Genomic DNA, 20,543 nt, shown 5'->3' with positions numbered 1-20,543 from the left:
AAGAAGTTTACAGAGGTAAGAGGTAACCAGGTCATATCCAAGAATACTCTGCATGGAGGAGGAAAAAGAACTTTGTGATTTTTATCATCAGGGCCTTTTTTCTGTTTGGGAGCAGGCTGCTTTTCTCTGTGAAGGTCACATTTAACGATGTGTTAATAAGAGTTCCATTTTTACATACAGAGATATATTTTACTATGCAATTAATATATAAGTAATTGTGTAATTAAACTAGCTACATATTTTATACATAGACATATTTAATTATATAATTATTTTATATTATATGCTAATTACATTGTTATGATGAATATACATTTAATATGTAATTAATATGTCTAATCACAAATCTTTATATATACTACTCACATACAAAAAAAAACCTACATTTGTCCCCATTTGATTTGATGTGGGATAAAACATCACCTATAACGGCTTCAGTGTGAGACATTCAAGGCAAGAAATTCTGGGTTTTAGTCATGACTGGAGCTGTCTTGCTATGCCTGTATACAAGTCAGTTGATTTCTCCCCTATTTTTTTCTTCTCTCAGCTGTAAAGTGAGAATCATTTCTTTACTCCAGAAGGCTGCTAGTAGGACTGTTGAATGGTGGTTGTATATTTGGAGTGCTTTATGATGTATTTATGTGCTAGATTGCATCTCTGCAGACATTCATGGCAATATCTAAGGAGATAAGGCCAGCGCTTCAGCAGCAATTTCAGTATTAAGAGGACTCATCTTTTGTTACTTGTCCCAGCAGTTTTACTGACACAGCTGCTTATTTGAGCTGTGCTATGAAATTAACCCTTCTTTTTGTTTGTTTGAATCCAGGTTTGTTTTTTGGTCTTACAGTGCTACTGCATGTGCAGTAATGTCAACAAAACTGGAGTGGACAGTACCCTGTAGTAGGGATAAAGAGGGGAAGTAGCTTCTCTTGCCTGTCCTTGTATGAAGACCCTGTTATATCAGGCCAGTGCTTACAGAGTGGAGAGTCCCTGACTGAAACAGGCTTATCCTGCTGCACTCAATATGTGCTTGACAGGAGTGCTTACCTTAGTAGTCTGGGGACAGTCAAGTGCAGTTAGCAGTTCTGATAGTTGAGGCTTTCTGGATGCCCACACAGTTGAGGGACACTTGATGATGGGCTGTCAGAGAGAATTTGGCCACAGCAGGGGGCTGCTGGCCGCAGGTTTGTGGAAACACTTCATTCATTTTAAACTTTTAAGGAAAGCCTTTTTCTTGAGCACTTTCCCGCTTAGATTGCTCGGTGCTAATTTTGAGATGTCTTTATGCACCCACTCATGCTGTGTCTGAACTGAAAATAAGATGTTTTCCTCTTTCTTGTTAACATAATGTGTGGTAGTCTTCACTTATGCCTGGAGATCAGGCAGTTGCCAGTTAACTGTTTTGCCTGTATCAGTAGCAGTCCCTAAACGTAAAGTCCCTGGGAAAATGGGTACTCCATTTCTATCACCTAACCCTGCAGAATCCATTCAGCCTTAATTAAAAAGTAATACTTTATAATTCTGCTTTTTATTATTTTTTTCCTTAGCGTGGGAAGCATGTTTTCTAGGCCTTTATGAGATTCATACATAGAGTTCTTTTTTTCTTCTTACAGCCTTGCATTCGGTCCCCAGGTACCATGTTGATGTTATCTACAGCGCTTTGAAATAGGAAGATTAGCTGGCTAGTCCCATATTTTTTTCTCAATTATATTCATGAATTAGCAACTGGAGGAAGGGGTTCTTTTCTTAAACTTGAGATACCTTTTAGTTGATGGATGGGCACTCTGCTCGCAGTACCATTATTGGCTCTTAGTTTCTTCGTTATTCTTTTCCTTCCTTCCCCTCCCATCCCTCATCTGTCCTCCCTTTTGTGACAAAAAATTATAAATATTTCAAAGGAAATATTTTGTCACGTAAACACAGTGACTCAGAAATGCTGAGTACTGAATTGTTGATGCTGCCTTTACTTGTATTCCTTTGCTTGCTTACAGAACTAAAACTGAAAAGAGAAAGCAGGCTGATAATTTCTGCCATTTCCTTTATGATTTAATTTTTCCTTTCTGTTTTTGAGGACTTAACGTGACATCCAGTGGAGAGAGCAGGTTTGTAGATCTGAGAGGAGATGTCTGCATGCTGTTTTGGAAAGGGGGATGGGTTGATACTATGGTCTGCTGAAAACTGTTCTAATGCTCCATTTCACAGTTTAATCCCTCAGATATACCCTATTTAGTGGTTTGGGTTTTTTTCTTTGCGACCGTATTTTCCATTAATATTTATTTATATCACTGTTGTAAGTATCTGTCAAATTTTAGGCTTTTGGGAAAACACTGAAAACTAAAGTGTCTCATCTTCCAATACTAAAACAGCAGTACTTACCACTTGGATGCATCTGAATCCTGGAAAAACTGCCTTGCTTGGTTGAAATGTAATACAATTATGCTTGGTGTTTTTGTTCAAAGTGTTTAAATCATTCTTCAGACAGGTCATGTAATCTTTCCCTTGCTGTGTTTTCTCTTTGCCTGCTAAGCAAGCAGGTGAATATTCCCCTTCAGTAAAAAGAAATCATCTGAAATACGGGGTGCTGATCTGAACAACTTGATGTAAATTTGTAAACACTTGCAGTTTCACTAAGCTATGCTTTCTCTTCTTATGATGAAAATAGTGCTAGATTATTTTTATTCAGTGTAAGTTTCTGCTCTCAAGAAGTACATCTGAGCAAATGTTCTTCTCTGCTATATATTTTGAAAAGATACTGGGAATTTGAATGGATTGAACAGGTTTTATTTTGCAATTAAAATTATTAGGCAAAATAATAATTGTGTTTTTCATGTGTTGAAAATCTGTGACAAAAATTCCCGTGTGAAGTCAGTTGAGGTCTGTATGTAGATTATTTAATTAATGGGGGGATATAATCAATGCCCTTAATCAAGGCGTGCTTTTGAGGAAATGTAGTAGGTTCACTTACATATAATATCGGTACATCTTATTTGGGAATTAATGGTAATGAGTGACTACTTCCTCTGTGTTTTGTTAATTGGACAGTTACTGGTAAACCACCACCAGTAGAAGTACTGAGACAGGAACAGAAGTACTGTCCCATTTAATGATTAAACTTGTAAGTGTTGTGAACTTTGGCTTAGGCTTTGTACTGAAAACTTAGCTTTAAACTATGAAATCCTTATTCATAATAGCTTGGGAATTGCCCAAAGGTCTAAGTATGCTTGTTGCTATTATGCCCTGTTTTGTGCTGTCTTTGAAAGACATTGGAATAGATGGGCAGGTAGTTAATAACACATTTCTGTACAATTTGAACATGGCTGTAAAGGGAAATATTTTTTCCACATGGCTTTAAAGTCCGATTGAAGAAAATGCTAGTGTTTCTGAAGGACAGTTGTTTATCCTTTAATTTGTAGAGAATCTGGCATCCATTAGTATGCTGTCAAGTATGCACTTCAGGCACAGTTACTCAGTACCATGCTTATAACATGCCCCTGCAGAGATCTTGGGTATCAGTCAACAGAACATGCAGTATTCCAAATTCTAGACGTGCATAGAATGCGCTCAGAATGGACTGCTTCTGCTTTTTAATTTTGGATGAGCCTTTCAGTTAATAAGTGTAAGCTGAATGCAAGAAAGTTACTTGTTTATGTAATTGGCACAGTTATGGTAAATTTGTTATAAAAATCAAGTTAGAATCTTGACTTGCCTGAGTGCTAGCTACTGTCTCGACTTGTAACTTCTGCTGAAGTTGGTGGGAGCCAACTTGCAGTCTGCTTTGCAGGGTGAGACCATTCATTTCTTCTGACCCAGATCTTAATCAAATCTCACTTTCGAGTCAGTGATAATAAACTAAAACAAATCTAGTGTGAAGGACCTCTTATGAAGCCTGATAACCTGATACAGCAGTTCTTGAAGCTATTCATGACATTAAGCTAGACTTAAACCATCCCATATTGACCTTAAAGTTTCCACTGCTCATCTATAGAATCGCAGTCACAGAGTAGCTTAGGTTGGATGGGACCTCACAGGTCACCAAGGGACCTCAAAGTACGTTTGCTACATTGAGTTCCAAACACAAAATCTTTAACTTAATAATTTTCCTTCCTATTGCTGATTTTACCTAGAAGAAATGTGTATGGGTGGTGGGTTTTGCTTTTCAATAGAAGCTATTCCTTTAAATATAAGCTATTACCTACAGCTGTAACCATTTGGGTTCCTGTCCCATAAAAGTCCCTTTGTTAAAGTGTGTGCCAAAGTCCTTTGCTGAATCAGCTGCTAAATTATACTGCAGATGCGATTATTATTTCTTGAACTCCAGATAATGTAAGCAGAATAATGATACAGGTTTAGTGAAGAAATGAATAGGAACTTTGTCCTTACATGCAAACTTCCTTGTTGATAAGGAGATTTTATTTTAATTCCAATCCTCCCACCCCCTGGGTGTAAGATACTGAGGCACTTCTTTAGAATAAGAAGCTGCCTTTCCAAATTCCCTTTTTTTTTTTTTTTTTTTTTTTTTTTTTTTTTTTTTGACAGCTTTTGTAATCTGTGATCTGAAAGTGAATTTCAGATCTTTTGGCTTGACTTACGTTCAGTATGAAGCTGGTCTACTACTTGCAATATTTTCTGGGAGGCTACAATTTGCTGTTTGGCCCACATGTAAACTGAGGCAGCATTGTTTAAGTTTCTGTCCTTTCCTCAGGCACTAATTCCATATCCATCACTGAAATATCTTAACCTGTTTTGTCTGTGCTGTATGGTACTGCAATTTACCCTAGTCCTAGAGACCTGTGTGTTCAGAGAGGTGGTCTAGTGCTACTTATTGCTTCAGTCGAGCTTCCTCTGCCTATTATGTAAAAATATGTTGGTGGGCCACAAGTGCTAATCTTGTTTCTCCTTCAGTGTATTTATATAGCACATTGGAGTGATAATGAAGAGCTTATATGAAATTTGAGTGTTGTATGGGAATGCATTCTGAATTAACAACTTAGAAATGTGTTTCTGTTAATTGTTTTACATGTTAATTGTTTTACAGTGTACTTAAGTGATAGCAATTTTTCTGTAGTATGGGGGGGAAAAAAACCACAAACGTTTGCCTTCTTGGGAGGGAAGTAGGGTTTACATGAGGGTATAAAAAGAGATTTATAAAAGGATGGGGAGAAAAAAGTGGTTGTCTTGGTCTGGAGCATATCATTTATGCATCATAAATCTGATACAGGATACAATACATGTTTTGTTGATTGTGTGTGTGATATAATGATAATTATCTGAAATGAGAGAGCTAGGAGGAATTTAGAAGAAATGGAAGGTAACAAGTTAAGTCTTTTCTGAAGTTAGCAGGCAACATTATGGCTTAATTCAAATTCTTCCATACATGCAAAAAATAAAATAAAATACAAACACACACACACAAAGGAACCAAAAATGTTCTGCAAGCAATGATAAAAATAATCAATTATTTACTGGTTTTGTAATGTTAAAATATTTCACCAAGGCAAGTTGCAGTCAAAAGTAATGTGAGTTATTTTGAAAATGGAAATACATAAAGATGCATTTATACAAGTGCAAGACTAGATATTTTACATAACTGTATTTCAATTAGAAGATATACAGTAAGTGCACACTTGATAACACTAAGCAGGCAAAACTTAACGTTAGTTTCATATACTGTTGTAAAGTTCATGCACAGATCTCTCCCATAGGAAAAGGGCCGTTCCAAATAATTCTTGCTGGGATGAAAAACAGGATGGGTTGCTGGTAAGGGTGTCAGCATGGATGAGGGTCAGTTATAGACATTACTTACTGTAATTTGTGATTGCCGTGGGAGAGGAGTGGCTGTTGGTGTGATAGTAATACTGCTGGTGATTTTATTGGTGGGCTTACTGGGTATTCCATTAGCTAGTGCTGGAGTTCTGTTATCTTGCACTGGGGTACAGGGGCTGACGGTCTTGGTACCGGTGAGAGCTTGGACGTAAGGACTTCCTAAGTGGATGTGGATTTTGTTATCCTCAGTAGTTATTACACTTGATCCCGTGCTGTTAGATCTCTGAAACTGCCATGACGACTGCCTGTCTGGGGATACTCTGAAAACGGCATGCTTGGCTCCCATTTCCAAAGGCTCTGAGGAGAGCATTTGTTCCTGAGAACTTGAGCCTGGTAAAGCCAATGGGGACATTGTTCTTTCAGGCGTTAAGGAACCGCATGAGTCAGGAGTCTGAGATCTTGCAAAAGCAGCCATAGTAATGGGAGAAATGGCTTGCTCTGGGCTCATGTAACCTTCTGATGCTTTTGACTTTACAGGCGTGAAGGAGGCATTTTGAATAATAGTTATTCTTTGCTTGGGAGTGCCGCAGTTAGGTATAACTGCTGTGCTCGTATAGGAGTGAGGACTTTCTGTAGTAGGACTTGTTATTTCGAGCGTTGCTGTGTTCTGCCCGTGGTCTGGAGTTACTTTTATGTGCAGAGGTTGGCCAGGTGTATGGCTTAGCACTAAGTCTCCAGCCTGTGCACAGTTTCCATTTTGCTTTGTATGAATCTTTCCATTCTGGTGGTGGTTTTCTTTGGACTTCATCCAAGGGATCCATAATTTCTTATGCATGGCATTCCCGATGGATGAGTTGCTTTTGAAAGCCACTGATTGTTCCTCCTCATTGCTGTCCTTGTCCTCATAATCACTGTCTTCATACAGCTGCCCATTTATGACTGCTCTCTCTAAAGGCATGAGGGTTTTGTAATCGGGTGGTTCGTTGTCAGCTGGATCTGTCTGGACTTCTTTAGAAAAAACCTGCAAGTCAGATATCCGCCTTCCATTAGCACCAGGTCTGAGGCTCTTACTGAAACGTCTGTACCTCTCTAATTCTTTTGTGAGGCTTTCCATTTCTCTTGCTAACTCCCTGTTCTTGTTTTCTTGTTGGGTGAGTTTCTTCTGTAAGACTGTATGATCACCTCGGAGGTGACAGATTAGGTCTTCTGTTGCCATGTATTCATGAATTTTCTCTTTCAGTGCATCTACTTCTCTGGAAAGGTGACTTGATTTAGCTTCTTCTTCTTTGAGCTTCTTAAAAAGACGCTGCTCTTGATTAGACTCTGCCTTTTCTGATAGTTTATACCTAGCTACTTCCATTTTCACAGCCTCCAGTTCCTCTGACAGGAGCTTGGCTTTGTCCCGTTCATTGACATATCTTCGTTCTAGAGACTCAAATTCATCTTCAGTTTTCATAAGATCGTCTTCTATGGCCTTCATTTCTTTCAGCTTCTGCTTAAGCCCCTCAACTTCTTGAGAAAGCTCTTTGATTTTGTTGTTCTCCTGCTGCAAGGAAGTGCTGGATTTAGTAGTCTCTTTAAGCTTATTTTTAAGAAATTCTTTTTCAACAGCTTCCAGTGACTGAAGTCTTTTTCTTAGAATGTTTACTTTGGAAGCAAGATCATTTCCTTTCTCCTCTTCTGCTTTGAGTTTGTTTTTCAGCTCATCTCTTTCTTTTGTGACACTGGACACTTTTTCCTCTGCATCAGATTTTGATTTCAGTGCCTTTTTACTTTCCTCAATTAGTTTTTCTGTAATGGACATCACTTTATTTTTTTCCACCTGGAGCTGAGAAGTTGCAGCTTCCAGTTTTTCTTCTGTTTGCTTTATTTTTTCACTCATAGCTTTTCTTTCATCCACAAGCATCACTGTTAGGGTCTTCAGCTTTGTTAAATCTTCTTTGAGTGTGGACTCGGTTTTTTCTAACTTGCTTTCAATTGCTTCGAGCTCTCCAACCCTAGCTTTTAAGCCTTCCAGCTCAAGGGACAACTGCTTTGTAACCATTTTTTCTCTTTCTAGGTTGCATTTCAGGGAGTAGCATTCCTGTTTGCTTTTGTTGAAAGCATCCTCTAATTTCTCCAGCTCCATAATTCTTTTGTTGAGTTTGTCAACTTCCCCTTTAAGGTTCTTGCTCTGTGATGCTTCTTTTTCTAACTTTTTATTAAGTTCTCTGCACTGATCTTCCATTTTTATGAGCTCTTCATCTTTTCCTTCCATCTCCAGCAGTCGTTTCCTTAATTCCTCCACTTCAGACATAAGAGTGGAGTTCCCATATTCTCCCTTATTTATCTTATCCCTTAGGTCTTGCAGTTCATCTTCTGCTTTTCTTAAAGATTTATTGGTCTCTTCCAGCTCATCAATTTGCCTGCTGAGTGCATTCAGTTTTAACCGGAGCTGACGATTCTGGCTGTCTTCATTGGTTAGTTTGGCCATCATTGCTTCGTGATCTTGGGAAACCTTACTGTTTTGGACTTGAAGTTCAGCCTCCAGCCTGCTGGCTTTCTGTTCTTGCTCTTGAGCTTTTGCTTCAGCAAAAGCGAGTTTCTCATGTGCTTGGTCTGCAGAAGTGGTTAACTCTTGAATTTTTTGACTTTGTTGGTTCAACTGCTCAGTGAGTCTTTGTTGTTCATCCACAACCATTAAAGCAAAGGATTTCAGTTTAGTCAATTCTTCTTTCAGTTTAGCTATTTTCTTGTTGTTTTCCTTCTCTTTTTTTTCTTGATATGCTGTTTCTTGTTCAAGAAGCTTTTTCAGTCTAGGGAGAGGAAATAATATAATATTTTGAAGCCATTTCAATGGGCATTTAAAAACACACTTGAAACATTATGACATCTGCCAGATGTGCATGAACATTCATTTGTAACTAGAAGCAGAGCTCTCCTTGTAGTGTCATAAGGAAGACCCTAGTCTTAGCTTTTCTACTCAGAATTCTTTTATAGTGGACACTTCAATAATTATCATTTACACTTAAAAACTTCTTTAGTTGTGCATCTTTAATTACATTTTTAGCTTTTGACAGGAATCAGCACAATGCAGCTGTTTGTTCTGCTCTGAAACAATGCTGATTTTGCTGTCTGCTGAGACTAGGTGTGTACATGCAGGTTATTTTGAAAATGCAATAATCACAGTGGTTGAGAAATTAAATCAGTGCAGCCCTCAAGGGCAGGTATACTTTACAGCTTTATAAACCTCCTAATACCTTTAAGCGACTTGTAAACCATCCTGATTTTTTACAATGTTTATCATTAAACCTTTAATGTTGAAGTGTTAAAGTGCGTGAAGGAAATGTACCCACCCTGGGCTATTAGATGTGCTGACTAATGCCACTTTCTGAACAGTGCATCAAAGCAAAAAACCAAACAATGTCTCTGAGTCTGTCCTCTGTGGAAATACAGACCCTATTACATGATATCACCAAAAATCTTCTGTCAAGAGATAAATGGGAATGTAGGTTGTGAACATAAGAAGGCCAAATTTTCTTGCTCCCTGCTGGATTCGGATTTGGTCTTATATTAAAAATTTGAAGATGTAGTGAAGTGCATCTCTACTTTCTATGACTCTTGAAATTTTTCACAATGGTTCTCCCAAATCATTGCATACAAATTTGTATTAATGCTGTCTTAACCAAGATGCAACAGACTTAAATTGTTCAAGGTCTGCGATTAGGTTGCACATTTGTTCATTTAAAATTCCAAGAAACCTCCAAAAATCTCAGATAATAATTAGGTTCTTTTGGAGATTTTTTTCTTTGTCAGGGAGGTACTTGTACAGTGCATATGAGACAAGATTAGGTTTGGCAGCACCTCTTTTCAATTAGATTTTTCCCATCGCTGATCTATACATTAAGTATGTTCTGATATTCAATAAAGTACTTAACAGCCTAGATTGAACTAATGAAGCTTTAGAATTTTATCATGCTTCACTGCTGTTCATATGATATATATTGAATTGCATGGAGTGGCAAGGAGGAGAAGGAAGTGCCTTTCGAGAGTGTTCTTCCACAGCTTAAGCACTTATTAGCTGAAACCCCTTGCTTTTTTTTCTTTCCTTTTTTTTTTTTTTTTTTTTTTTTTTTTTTTTTTTTTTTTCCCCCCTCTTTCTGAAGTATGATAAGGACTCTCCAGAGTAAGTACTGATGCATAAGGTTCCTGTTCTGCATTTGTGCCTGGTCAGTGTTGTGATATCCAAGCAGGAAGTCTTTACACCTTTCCACTGACAAGCTTCTGTTGCAGCTAGCCTTTTAGTTCAGGAAGAACTTAGATAATGGCATCCTTAGCACAGCTCTTTATTAGCTGTTGACTGACTGGAGGTATGTATTTCTGGGCCTGCCTCAGCAACATCCTCTTTGGTAGCATGGTAGCTTTTGTGCATGTAAAGAGGAAGCCCCTGCCATTGTGCAGCTGTCCATCAGACTTGTGTGGTTTAATCACAGAATCATAGAATTGCTCAGGTTGGAAAAGACCTTCAAGATCATCAAGTCCAACCACAACATAGCCATACTACCCTAACTCTACCAACCCGCCACTAAATCACGTCCCTGAGCACCACCACACGTTTTTAAACACATCCAGGGATGGTAACTCAACCACCTCCCTGGGGAGCCTATTCCAGTGCTTATCAATCCTTTCTGTAAAGAAGTGTTTCCTGATGTCCAACCTAAACTTTCTCTGGTGCAACTTGAGGCCATTTCCCCTTGTCATGTCACCAGTGAGAAGAGACCAGCCCTGCTTTTGCTGAAATCACCTTTCAGGTATTGAAAGAGAGCAATAAGGTCTTCCCTCAGCATCCTTTCCCCGAGACTGAACAGCCCCAGTTCCTTCAGTTGCTCCTCATATGACATGCTCTCCAAGCCCTTCACAAGCCTTGTTGCCCCTCTTTGGACCTGCTCCAGGATGAGGATACTCAATAGACATCTATGACTATCAAATTTCGTAACACCTTTACCACCGCCCCTACAGTCTTTATTTTAGTGCAGCAGTTTCACTACATTCAGTGTAATGAAATACAGTGTAGTGAAAAATTGGTGGAATGCGAAAAAACAGTAAACTGAGTTGATTTTGAAGTTGTCAAGCAGCCCCAAATTCTTTACAACAGTAGATTAGCGTAATAGGGAAAGCTGACATGAAAAGGTGTAAGGGGAGAGGGAGTGGTTTGTGAAGTGAGCTCGGAAGAATGTTGCTGGCTGACAGAACAAGAGGTCTACACCATCTTCAAAGGCGGCTTTTTACTGTGTTGTCAGTGCATAAACTTGGGTCATCTTTTTAATGTTAGCGAGTCTGATTTCCTTTTAGAAAAAAATCACCCTCCCCTCCCCACCCTTGTCTCTGAATGCTTTAGTAGTGAAGTTCAATCGATGATTTACTGTTGCCATAGATATAAAAACCATAACAGAAGCACAACTAACGATTTCATTTGGAATAGACTCATTTTTTTGTGTGTGCGTGAAGTTAGGACAGATTAATATGGATAAAATAGATTTGAGCTATTAGCATGTGTTTTATTTTAGCTCGCTTTGTTGTAATTCATTTTCGTAAGGCAAACTTAGCTAACGTGATTAATACCTAAATAAATTGAGATTTTACTCAATGCTTCTTTATTAACTAGTTGATATCTCTCTGGCCAAACAAAACTGTAATGCCACAGTGACTGATGCCCCTTAAATTGCTTTAGAAGGAAGACTCTTGGGCTAAATAATAACCCAACAATTCTGATTTTCATAGGAATGCTGTGCAATATTTTATGGTGCAACTAAGAGAATTGTTCATAAATAAATTGGTAAAGTCAGTTGGCAGATCTTTGAGTGAATAATCCCACAAGTCCTTCCAGTGAGCATTACGTACATGTACAGTTTGTATTATTTTCCCATTTTCCTTTTTTGTCATGTAACTTCATTTCCCAAGCTTTGATTCAGCAGTATGCTTGAGGTTCCAGCCCAAAGTGAGTGCTTATCTGAGAGAGTCTAACCCAAACTCTGATCATTAACCATGTATTCCCATGGTTATTCAAACAGAAGTGCTTAAACTATTGGTAACTCAACTGGATTGTTGTATAAGCTGATAAGAATTTTCAAGAGATTTTGTTTCCTTGGTCATTCCAAAACACTCCAGGGTACGTGGAAATGTTTCTTTGATTGAAAACATAAAGTACAATTTTAAAATTCAAGCAGACATATAAAGAAAATACTTCTAACCCCTTAAATCTATAACATGACTTCAATGAAGTCAAATTATGGAGCATAGTTAGAAGCTGTTAAATGATTTTAATGTTTTTCTAAATAGAAGAAAAGGGGTGTAATATTATTACTTTAATATATGTAATCAAATATGTTTTTGCACTAGCTTTTGGTGACTGTGGGACTGCAAAATGGAAACTGAATACTTGGTGGACTTTCTGCACTGCCAATGTTAAGTCTGGCTTCCCTTGTCTTCTCTTATAAAGTCTGGCCACATAAGTAGCGGAAAAGTAAAAGTGAAGATGTGACTTTGGGCCTGCTGTGCTTTTAGCCATACCATAAGGTTGAAAGCTACCAGGTCTATTTGAAGGACCCAAGTATGTTGGATTTGAAGGAGCTATTTGACCAAAAGCTCTAGCGTGCGAAGGTCAGAAAAAGGTGGCTTTAAAAAGAAAAAAAAGTAGAAATAAAATGAATAGACGCCCCCTATCCCATAAAATATTTTTAGCATTTTCATTTCCAGTTGAATTTTGTGATCAAGTAATTTTGTTTTAGACAAAGGCAGGTATCTCATTTAGACAAAGCATTCATAGATAATTCCAAGGAATTGACTTCATAGGACTACGAGAACCTTTTCTGAATCCAGGCCAGCAAAAACAGGCATTGGAAAGTGCTTTTATGAACATGAATGGTAGGTAGTTAAACAGAGTCAGGGCAGTGTCTTATTACTCTTTCTATGCGGCTTCTGTTATAAATTATTGTTTTATTGTCTTACTGTCCTACCTGTTTGCAATACCAGTCTTTTTAGCTTAAAGAAGTACATTGTCTTTGTAAGCTCTCTGTTCACTGCAATTGCTTTTCTCAGTATTCATCCTATAGCTTCTTGTCCTTGATATCATGGATTTAATTGCATTGTCTTGGGCTGTATGACGTTACACTTAGCAGCACAACTTTTTAGCTTGCCTAGAATTAATCATTACTCTTAGGATTATAATAATAATTTTTAAATGCTTTTTAAAAGTTTTTTAAGCAGTCACAGGGTGAATTCTGTAAGGATGCTAGTGCAGCAGGTGTTGGCTTTTAAAGCTGGACTTCTGTCATCTCTTTTGCCAAACTACAGAGGAGATCTTAGCATATCTGTGATGAGTATCAAGATTTTTATTTGATTCAGCAGAAATGGCAGAGATTTTGAATGTCATTGGTGATTTTTGGTAAGTTTTCAATACATCTATTTTTATTGAGCTCATGTGTTATTTCCTCGCTTACCAGAGGTTCTGCAGGTTATAACATGAAGGAAACTTGCTTCTAAGGTTTTTGGGCATGTACTTGAATTTCCCCCTGTACAATGCAAATAAAAATGCTAAGCTGAAAGCTTTTAAATGTAGATGAAGTCATGCCTCTTCGTCTGAGGCATTCTTCCCAGTTAGCAATAAGCCACGGTCTGGCTTTTAATAAGAGAAAGAAATGTGCTTCATCATTTCTGGTAAATCATACAAGTCGGTGTAATTTTTGACACCAATACAGTTAAGTATTTATTTTCGGCAGAAAGCCAGTCTGTCTGTGCCTTCTGCAGTTTGTGGCAATAAAATCTGGGTTTGCTGAACTGGGTTTCTGGCCTTGGGGTGGCTGCACATTTCTTTTCTTTGCCTGCAGTCCTACTTTCTGATGCGTAGCTTTTATGAAGACATATGTTTTGGCTACTTTTATAGCTCTCTTTATTATCTTTATTGATGCTTCTTTTTTTTCCCCCCTGATATAAAGAAAGTCAAAAGCCTTTGAAATTACAGCGGCAACAGCATACCATAGCTGTTGTGTAATCTGTTGCCTTTATCTGAATCAGTCAGCACTTCCCAACAGAATGCTAGCACTTACGTTAATATTTTTTTTCCAGTATGTTATTTATGTATAGATATTTTAAATCATTAGTTTATACTAGGATGCAAATCTCCACAAAGGGTGTCTCAGCAGCAAGAGACTGTCTGTAAGGCAGATTTCCTGATAAGGAAATTTATTCTATTAAATGAGGACTTTTAATGAGGGGAGTGTGAGTTCTGCTTATTACTCCACAGACTACCGCAGAGAGGTAGTCATTGTTTTATCTGATGCTTAAAATGCTGACTTGCTTCAAAAGGCTTAATACAAGTCATATATGGTGAATGGTGTTGCCAGTTCTGGGTTAACTTGGGCAAAATTTTAAATGGATAACCAGAAATATTTAGCTGTGATGCTGAGTAAATGTGAACGGGATTATTTGGTCTTTGAAAACCAAATTAATCTGTAAGAATAACACTGATTGTGGCCATGATTTCACAACTATTGTGCTGCTGAAAAATCATCCTGTGGAATAGAGATACAGATATTAGGACTGTGGTTGGAGTCATTTTAGTCCAGCGCTAAAATTCAGTTTCATTTTATCATAAATTTTAATGTTAAACCTCGGTTTAAGAAACGTCTATCTTGAATTATGTCCTTTCCATATCTGGAAGTTTGTGTAAATCATCTATGAGAACATCAGTCTTTCATAAATAAATCTCTTGGCAATAACTGCTCGTATTTGCAAGTTATGAGTTCTTAATTCTGGCCTTTGATTTCTAGACTTGCAAATCTCAGGGCTAGCATTACAACACCTGAGACTTACAGGAAGGAGCAGGATTCTTAGACAGGAGTGAAGATGTTGCTATCCTGTTCACTTGCAGACAGCTTTATTTTTTTTTTCTTGACTGCATATCCTGAAAAACATAATTGTAATGAGTTCTGTCTGACCACAGTAGTAATAATCTTTACTTGGGGTTAGCCTTAATAAGTCTCACAGAGTTCAGCTACTGGAAAGCATGGCACGATGAGCTGTGGTCTGTGTTGTGGTGCGTTACATGTTGGAAATGTATGTCTCTTCCTTCCTTCCTTCCCTCTTTCTGTTAACAGCTATTTCAGGTTACTTAATTATTCTTTGAAGTTAGTATCTATTTCTCTTGGCATTTCAGTGGCATGCAAGTGTTAATCCTCTTCTGTTCAGAATTTAAATGGATTAATAACTTCACAGGCTCACAGGAATACGACTTGGGTTTTGCTGGTTAATAGTTTGGGATTTTATCATATTACTGTAGTGCATTCTCTCCTTCCCCCCAGCAAACTGCCTGTAAAGTCAGAAATAAAACAAGTAACTTCAGAATTTGGAACTCTTCAAATTTGCGTCAGCCAGGAAATTATAGTTTTGCAGATGGAAAGCTTTCTGAAGGAAATGGAAAGATGAACCACAAGAGATGTGGTATAGGGGTCAAAGCAACAAGACTGAGGCAAATCTTCTCAGTTACTAATCCAGGTTCTGCTTTTTTTCTTTTCATCTTAAACAAGTAAAATTTTGTGCCTGAGCTTCAGATTTATTAAAATGGAAAAGCAGTGTTGACTTACTATAACAGACCATTTTGAGAATTAATTCAAAGAGGCTTTAATGATACTGTTACTAGACAAAATAAGGCAACTAATGCTTTGTGTAATTTGTGAATTTTAAATGACAGTGTCACTATGACTTCATTTTGAATAAATTAAATCAGTAGGAAAGATCATGTGTCTTTATGAGCCTGAGCTGTGTATTTAATGTTTAATTATTTAATCATTACTGCTAGAGCGTTATTGCTTGACCACATGATGTTGAACTGTTCTTAGAATCACCAGTGTTATGAAGCACTTGGTACCATAGGGGTAAACAGGATAGTGCTTTCCCACCATTTTTACTCATTTTTATTCCCCGTGGGCAGATGTATGTGTTTGCATTCTCTGTATGGAGTATCTGTACCGTTACCACTGTGGACTTCTACCTAGTATTACACTGCATGTAATACACTGTATGCTGTGTTTCCTGTTCATACAAGTGCCAACAGTTTGAGGGTTGGCTTTTTGACTTGGGTATCTAATCTCCGTCATTTAAGTAACTGATCAGTTTGCAGAAGTTTTGAATCCCTAAGTGTGTCAGTCATTTTAGCTCTATAAAAGTGAGTAACATTTAAGCCTTCCTTTCACACTTTTTGCTTAAATAAACGTGTTACTACTAGATTAAGACAACAGTCTGAAATTTGTTATCTCTAAACAATTTCAATAGATAATTCCTGCCTATAATTTGATTTGATTTCCTTCCCCCTCTCCCCTAGGTATATGATATTATAGCGTGTAGGTTCAAGGTGGACCTCCACTTTACCAGTGCTCTTCTGGAGGCAGTTGGGTAAATAGATGCTTTTCTGCTACCTGATTCACCTGGAGCTGTACTGCTGTCCTGACCAGAAATGAGCACGACTGTGCAAGTATCCAATTCATACAAACTTTTTTTCTACTTTAATTAGTTAATATTTTTGGTATGACAGAAGATGGAATTTAGCCAACAAAAACACATCATGTTTCTCAGAGGAGACTGGTTAGTCATAAATGTCATTTTCCCATAACATTTACAGGAATTGGATGTTCTCTAAAACAATTTTAACACACGTTTAATATAGAAGTAAATGTCTGGGGCCACGTTTTCATCTAAGGGCAATATAGGCATTGTGCCTCTCTGTTATGCTGGCATGGCCTTATTTGTATGTTATTGGCTAGCACCAATGATAAAATTTAGAATTTTCCATGCTTCCATGCATGCTTCTGATGAACTGAGAGGCTGAACTTTCTGCTGCCACCAATGCTGTGTAGGCTGCTCAGTCATACAGTGGCCACTTGCTCTAAGGTGGAAGTTGGCTGCAAACTGGGATGCGTTCTTCATGTACTCAGTGAACATGACAGGAATGTATGTGCTTAAATTGTAATTATTACATTTAGATTAAATATTGTAAGATAAATGTTAATGGTACTTCAGTCTAGAATGGGATTTTCTGAGAAGACATTGAGTTCTCCATCATTTTGAGGAGTGGGAGATGCATAAAAACAATCGGACAAACATTCCTCAGGTGTGACATCAGTGTCATCACTCCTATGTGGGAGGACAAAACTATGTGGCTTCTTGAAGTTCTGCTCATATCCATAAAGTCTTTATTATATACATACATCCTAGGACAAAAATAAACCCTTTTTGGTGTGCTTTGCTTCTGACGTAGCTCTGTGTATAATAAACCCTGGGTGCTTGAAGGCTGGGCTGGGGTAGCACCCCATTCTACTTTTTTGGGGCAGAAAACATGAACCTCAGTTTTTACTGAAAATTTAGACTGAGATGATTAAGTTTTCTGTGATGCAGAGTTGCACGAAGCAGTGCTGTTAAGGCTTCCCAAAAAAGCAAGGGATTTTAATATAATCAGGTTTGTTGATATGGATGCAGTTCTTTCTAGTAGCTAAGACTGGAAGCAATAAGAACAGTAATAACACTTATATAAAACAGAGATTTCCCTTTGAAGCTAAACATACATCTTTTTCTTAGTGGCCTGTTAATATGAAGGTATCTGTTTTCTCTAAAATGGACATTTCCAGCACTTCACCTTGGGGGACATAAGTGAAAAGGAGACTGTAGGAATGCATTACAGTGTAGTTCACTGGCTAAAGATAGCTTTGAAGTGAAAAAGTGATGAAGGATGCTGTTAGTTTCCAAATCTGTAGTATGGTTCCTTCCAAAATTGTATTAAAACTATCCCGGTATATTACAAATTGCTTCTCAGCACAGTTTCATGTATTGAAGCTCCGATTCTGTGGACATTGCTGCCTGGGAAATAACTCAATTCTTTGCCATCTGTCCTAATCCTCCAAAATGTTTTGCTCTATGTCTCCTACATCTGAATGTGTTGAGACTTGAAGTGTGAGATGCTTGGCTGTTGTTTTCTCTTGTTTCAGTAGGACACTGGTCCACCTTGGCCTGGGAATAGTCAGTGAATCATTTAAAGGTGCAAAGTCAAGACGTTTAAAGCATTTAAATCCTTAGCATAGATGCTCTTGTTGGGCATTTACATTAACATTCTTCAAACTGATCCTCTTCAAGAGGATCTTTCACTGTTTTAGAATGTAGGATGGAAAGCTACAATTGAGAGCTATAGATGATAGTCTGAGAATTTTCTTCTGATGTTTTAGTAAAGAGGAAAGTCTGTGAATTTCTATTTCCCTTGCCCCTTCAAATAAAGACTTTTGGACTCCAGGTATTCCCTGATCTTCAAACAACTGTTAGTTCAGTCAAGCAATCTCTACCTCATGATTGTACCCCAGACTGATTTATAATTGAGTATCATTATGTGACTGAAGGGCATTTGGCTACGTGCTCTATTTGATCTCTTTTCTTGCCTCTTGGCTGATGATCTGTGATGTTTAGGTTACGTTTTCCTATTTTCAAATGTCACTATAAATGAAGGACCTGTAGTATGCTTTCATGTACAGTATGTTTCTGATGTAATACATTTTTAGCTTTTATCATTAATTAAAAAAGTTATTTCAAATGCTGAATATAAAGAAGACACCGTTATCTCTAGACAGAACTTGCTAGTTGTTTGGTTTAACTAGAAATATGCAAAGGTCACATACAGGTTATAAAAAGTTACCTTGTCAAATTCTGATATTTTCCCTCTCAGTTAACCCTGATTGAAACAGGAGAATTTAGCCATTTACAAAGATTCTCAAGCAGAGAATGGGAACAAGGCAAGGACAAGCAGACACTTTCCTAAAGGCTCCTTTCTATATTGTTCTGCATTTTTCCTTCTCCTTTATAGAGGTTAGCAAAATCTTTAAGCTTTAAGATTACTGTCAGCTTTTCTCTGCTATTTTACCAAAAGAGAATAAAGGTGCCACCTCTTAGCAGAAGCCTAAACACTGTTATCCTTGCTTTTTGCACTACATGCAATCTATTTTATCTAACTTGGAATGTCCTATCTAGAATTTGTACTTGAGAACTTTGCTTCAGAGGGTTTATATCCCCTATCCTGTTAACCCATATGCATCCAAATGTGTATAATGATTTATATATTAGACTTGGTTTTAGAAACACATGTTTTAGGAGAAGTTTTAAGTCTGCCAAAGTTCATGGTGGCCTTCTCACTGAAGGGAATTCCATATTTAATTTAAGATTGTTGTGGGCTGCTAGTCAAAAGATTTTCTCTTTACATGAAAAAGTATATGGTGCTATTTGCAGGTTAAGAAAATGTTTTAGCTTTGAGCATTAGCAAATTGCATTTTTTTCCCAAGTTCCTATACACTAATAGCTGTTGATGAGTTAGTTCTCAGAGAGCCACATCCAAGTTAATATGAGCAGTGCTGGATTTCAGACACATAGGTCAGGGGCTAGCTGCTCTGAATGTCGTGCTGTGGTACCCCCAAGTTCAGGAGTCCAAACTTTGAGGTACAAATTAGGCTCAATTAATTCACTTTCCTCTTCTCTAAGAAGGGATCTGAAAGTGGAATGACTGAAGTTGAAGTACTGCGTAACTAAGAGGAGCACTTTAAAGTTTAAAAACTAAAACAACTGTGGCATTTATTAAGCTGCTTTTGAGAGATCTCTAAACCTTCTAACCTATTGTTTCCTCTGACTTCAGTGTAATTGTTGTGTTCCTTCCCAGGCCTTTGGAAGCCTGTAAAGGACAATGAAATTTGGTTCATGTATTGTTTTACTTCCCTGAAATGTATGCAAGATTAATCCACCAGCCCACGTTTAAAAAGAAATAATGGTAAGGCTTTTCAAGGTCTCAATGTTGATTGTTGTTGGATATTGTATAAACATGAAAACTGAATGTTGTTTGTCCTGTTGGGTGTGAATGCTGTGAATGATACTGGCCAAAACATCTGGCAAGATTAGCAGAAAGGTTTTTATAAACTAGAAATGTCTTATTGTGGAACTGTGCAAAGATCAAAACACGTCTGATAGCTAGGTATTTTTTTCCTTGTCAGAAGTATTTCAGTTCACTCTTAGCATCTGCATTCTCTGTCATGTTCATCAGAGCTTTGTGTACCCTGCCTGTGGTCCTTCTCTAACGGTTTGTGGAAGCCTGAGCTCGGGTGGGCTCTGAAAGTAGGAATTCTGCTTCTTGACCATGGCAGCCACTCTCTGGTGGTCAGCAACAGGTTCCCACACACAGCTCAAGGCTGAAGAAAAGTGTGTGTAATGTCATCATGACATGCACGATGAGCTGTAGCAGAAGGGGTGACTTCTGCAACAGAGGAAAAAAAAGTGTGTTTATCAACCTGGATGACTTGTAGTTGTTTTGAAGTGTTGCCTAACAAGGTCAGTTCGAACTCTCACCCTCAAGCTTTCTGTTTTATAATTAAGGGAGGGTTGCATGGTGCTGGTGCTGGGTGTTCACTTGTCTTGGATAACCTGGCGCTCACTTACTGCAGGAATTTTCCCCTGCTCTGTCACCTCGGTTCTGTCACTCTGCTTAGCCAGCAATGCTTCGGGTGGGACTGGCTTTGTACTGCCTTTAAACAGGAGGCTACGCTGTGCTACTGAATTCTTAATAGCATGTCCTTGAACTCCTGAACACTCGAGGATGGTGGGCATGCTCCATCGGTCAGGCAGCGAGGTGCTGTTCTGACCTCCTAGAGACAAGATGGTGCCAGAGTTGCAGTCAGAGTGGTTCTTGTCTCACTAGCAGGAAACACAGCAAACCTCAACATCAGTGG

General features: G+C 38.0%; 1 protein-coding gene across 4 annotated transcripts in view; it reads right to left on the bottom strand.

Moving 5' to 3' along the window:
• The window catches only part of FILIP1L (filamin A interacting protein 1 like), a 204,646-nt gene that overhangs the window by 16,105 nt on the left and 167,998 nt on the right, over nucleotides 1-20,543 (bottom strand). For all 4 annotated transcript variants that reach the window (XR_007376974.1, XM_048944460.1, XM_048944472.1 and 1 more), the window contains one exon: nucleotides 5,804-8,558. Coding sequence is in view for 3 of the 4 variants with exons in the window: in XM_048944460.1 (XP_048800417.1) it covers nucleotides 5,804-8,558 (2,755 nt within the window). In the remaining variant the exon portion in view is untranslated. The remainder of the gene's footprint in view (nucleotides 1-5,803; nucleotides 8,559-20,543) is intronic.

Source organism: Lagopus muta, chromosome 1, assembly GCF_023343835.1.
Source record: "Lagopus muta isolate bLagMut1 chromosome 1, bLagMut1 primary, whole genome shotgun sequence".
Lineage (NCBI taxonomy): Eukaryota > Metazoa > Chordata > Aves > Galliformes > Phasianidae > Lagopus > Lagopus muta.
Note: the sequence above shows the minus strand (reverse complement) of the source record. Positions and strands in the feature narration are given on the sequence as shown.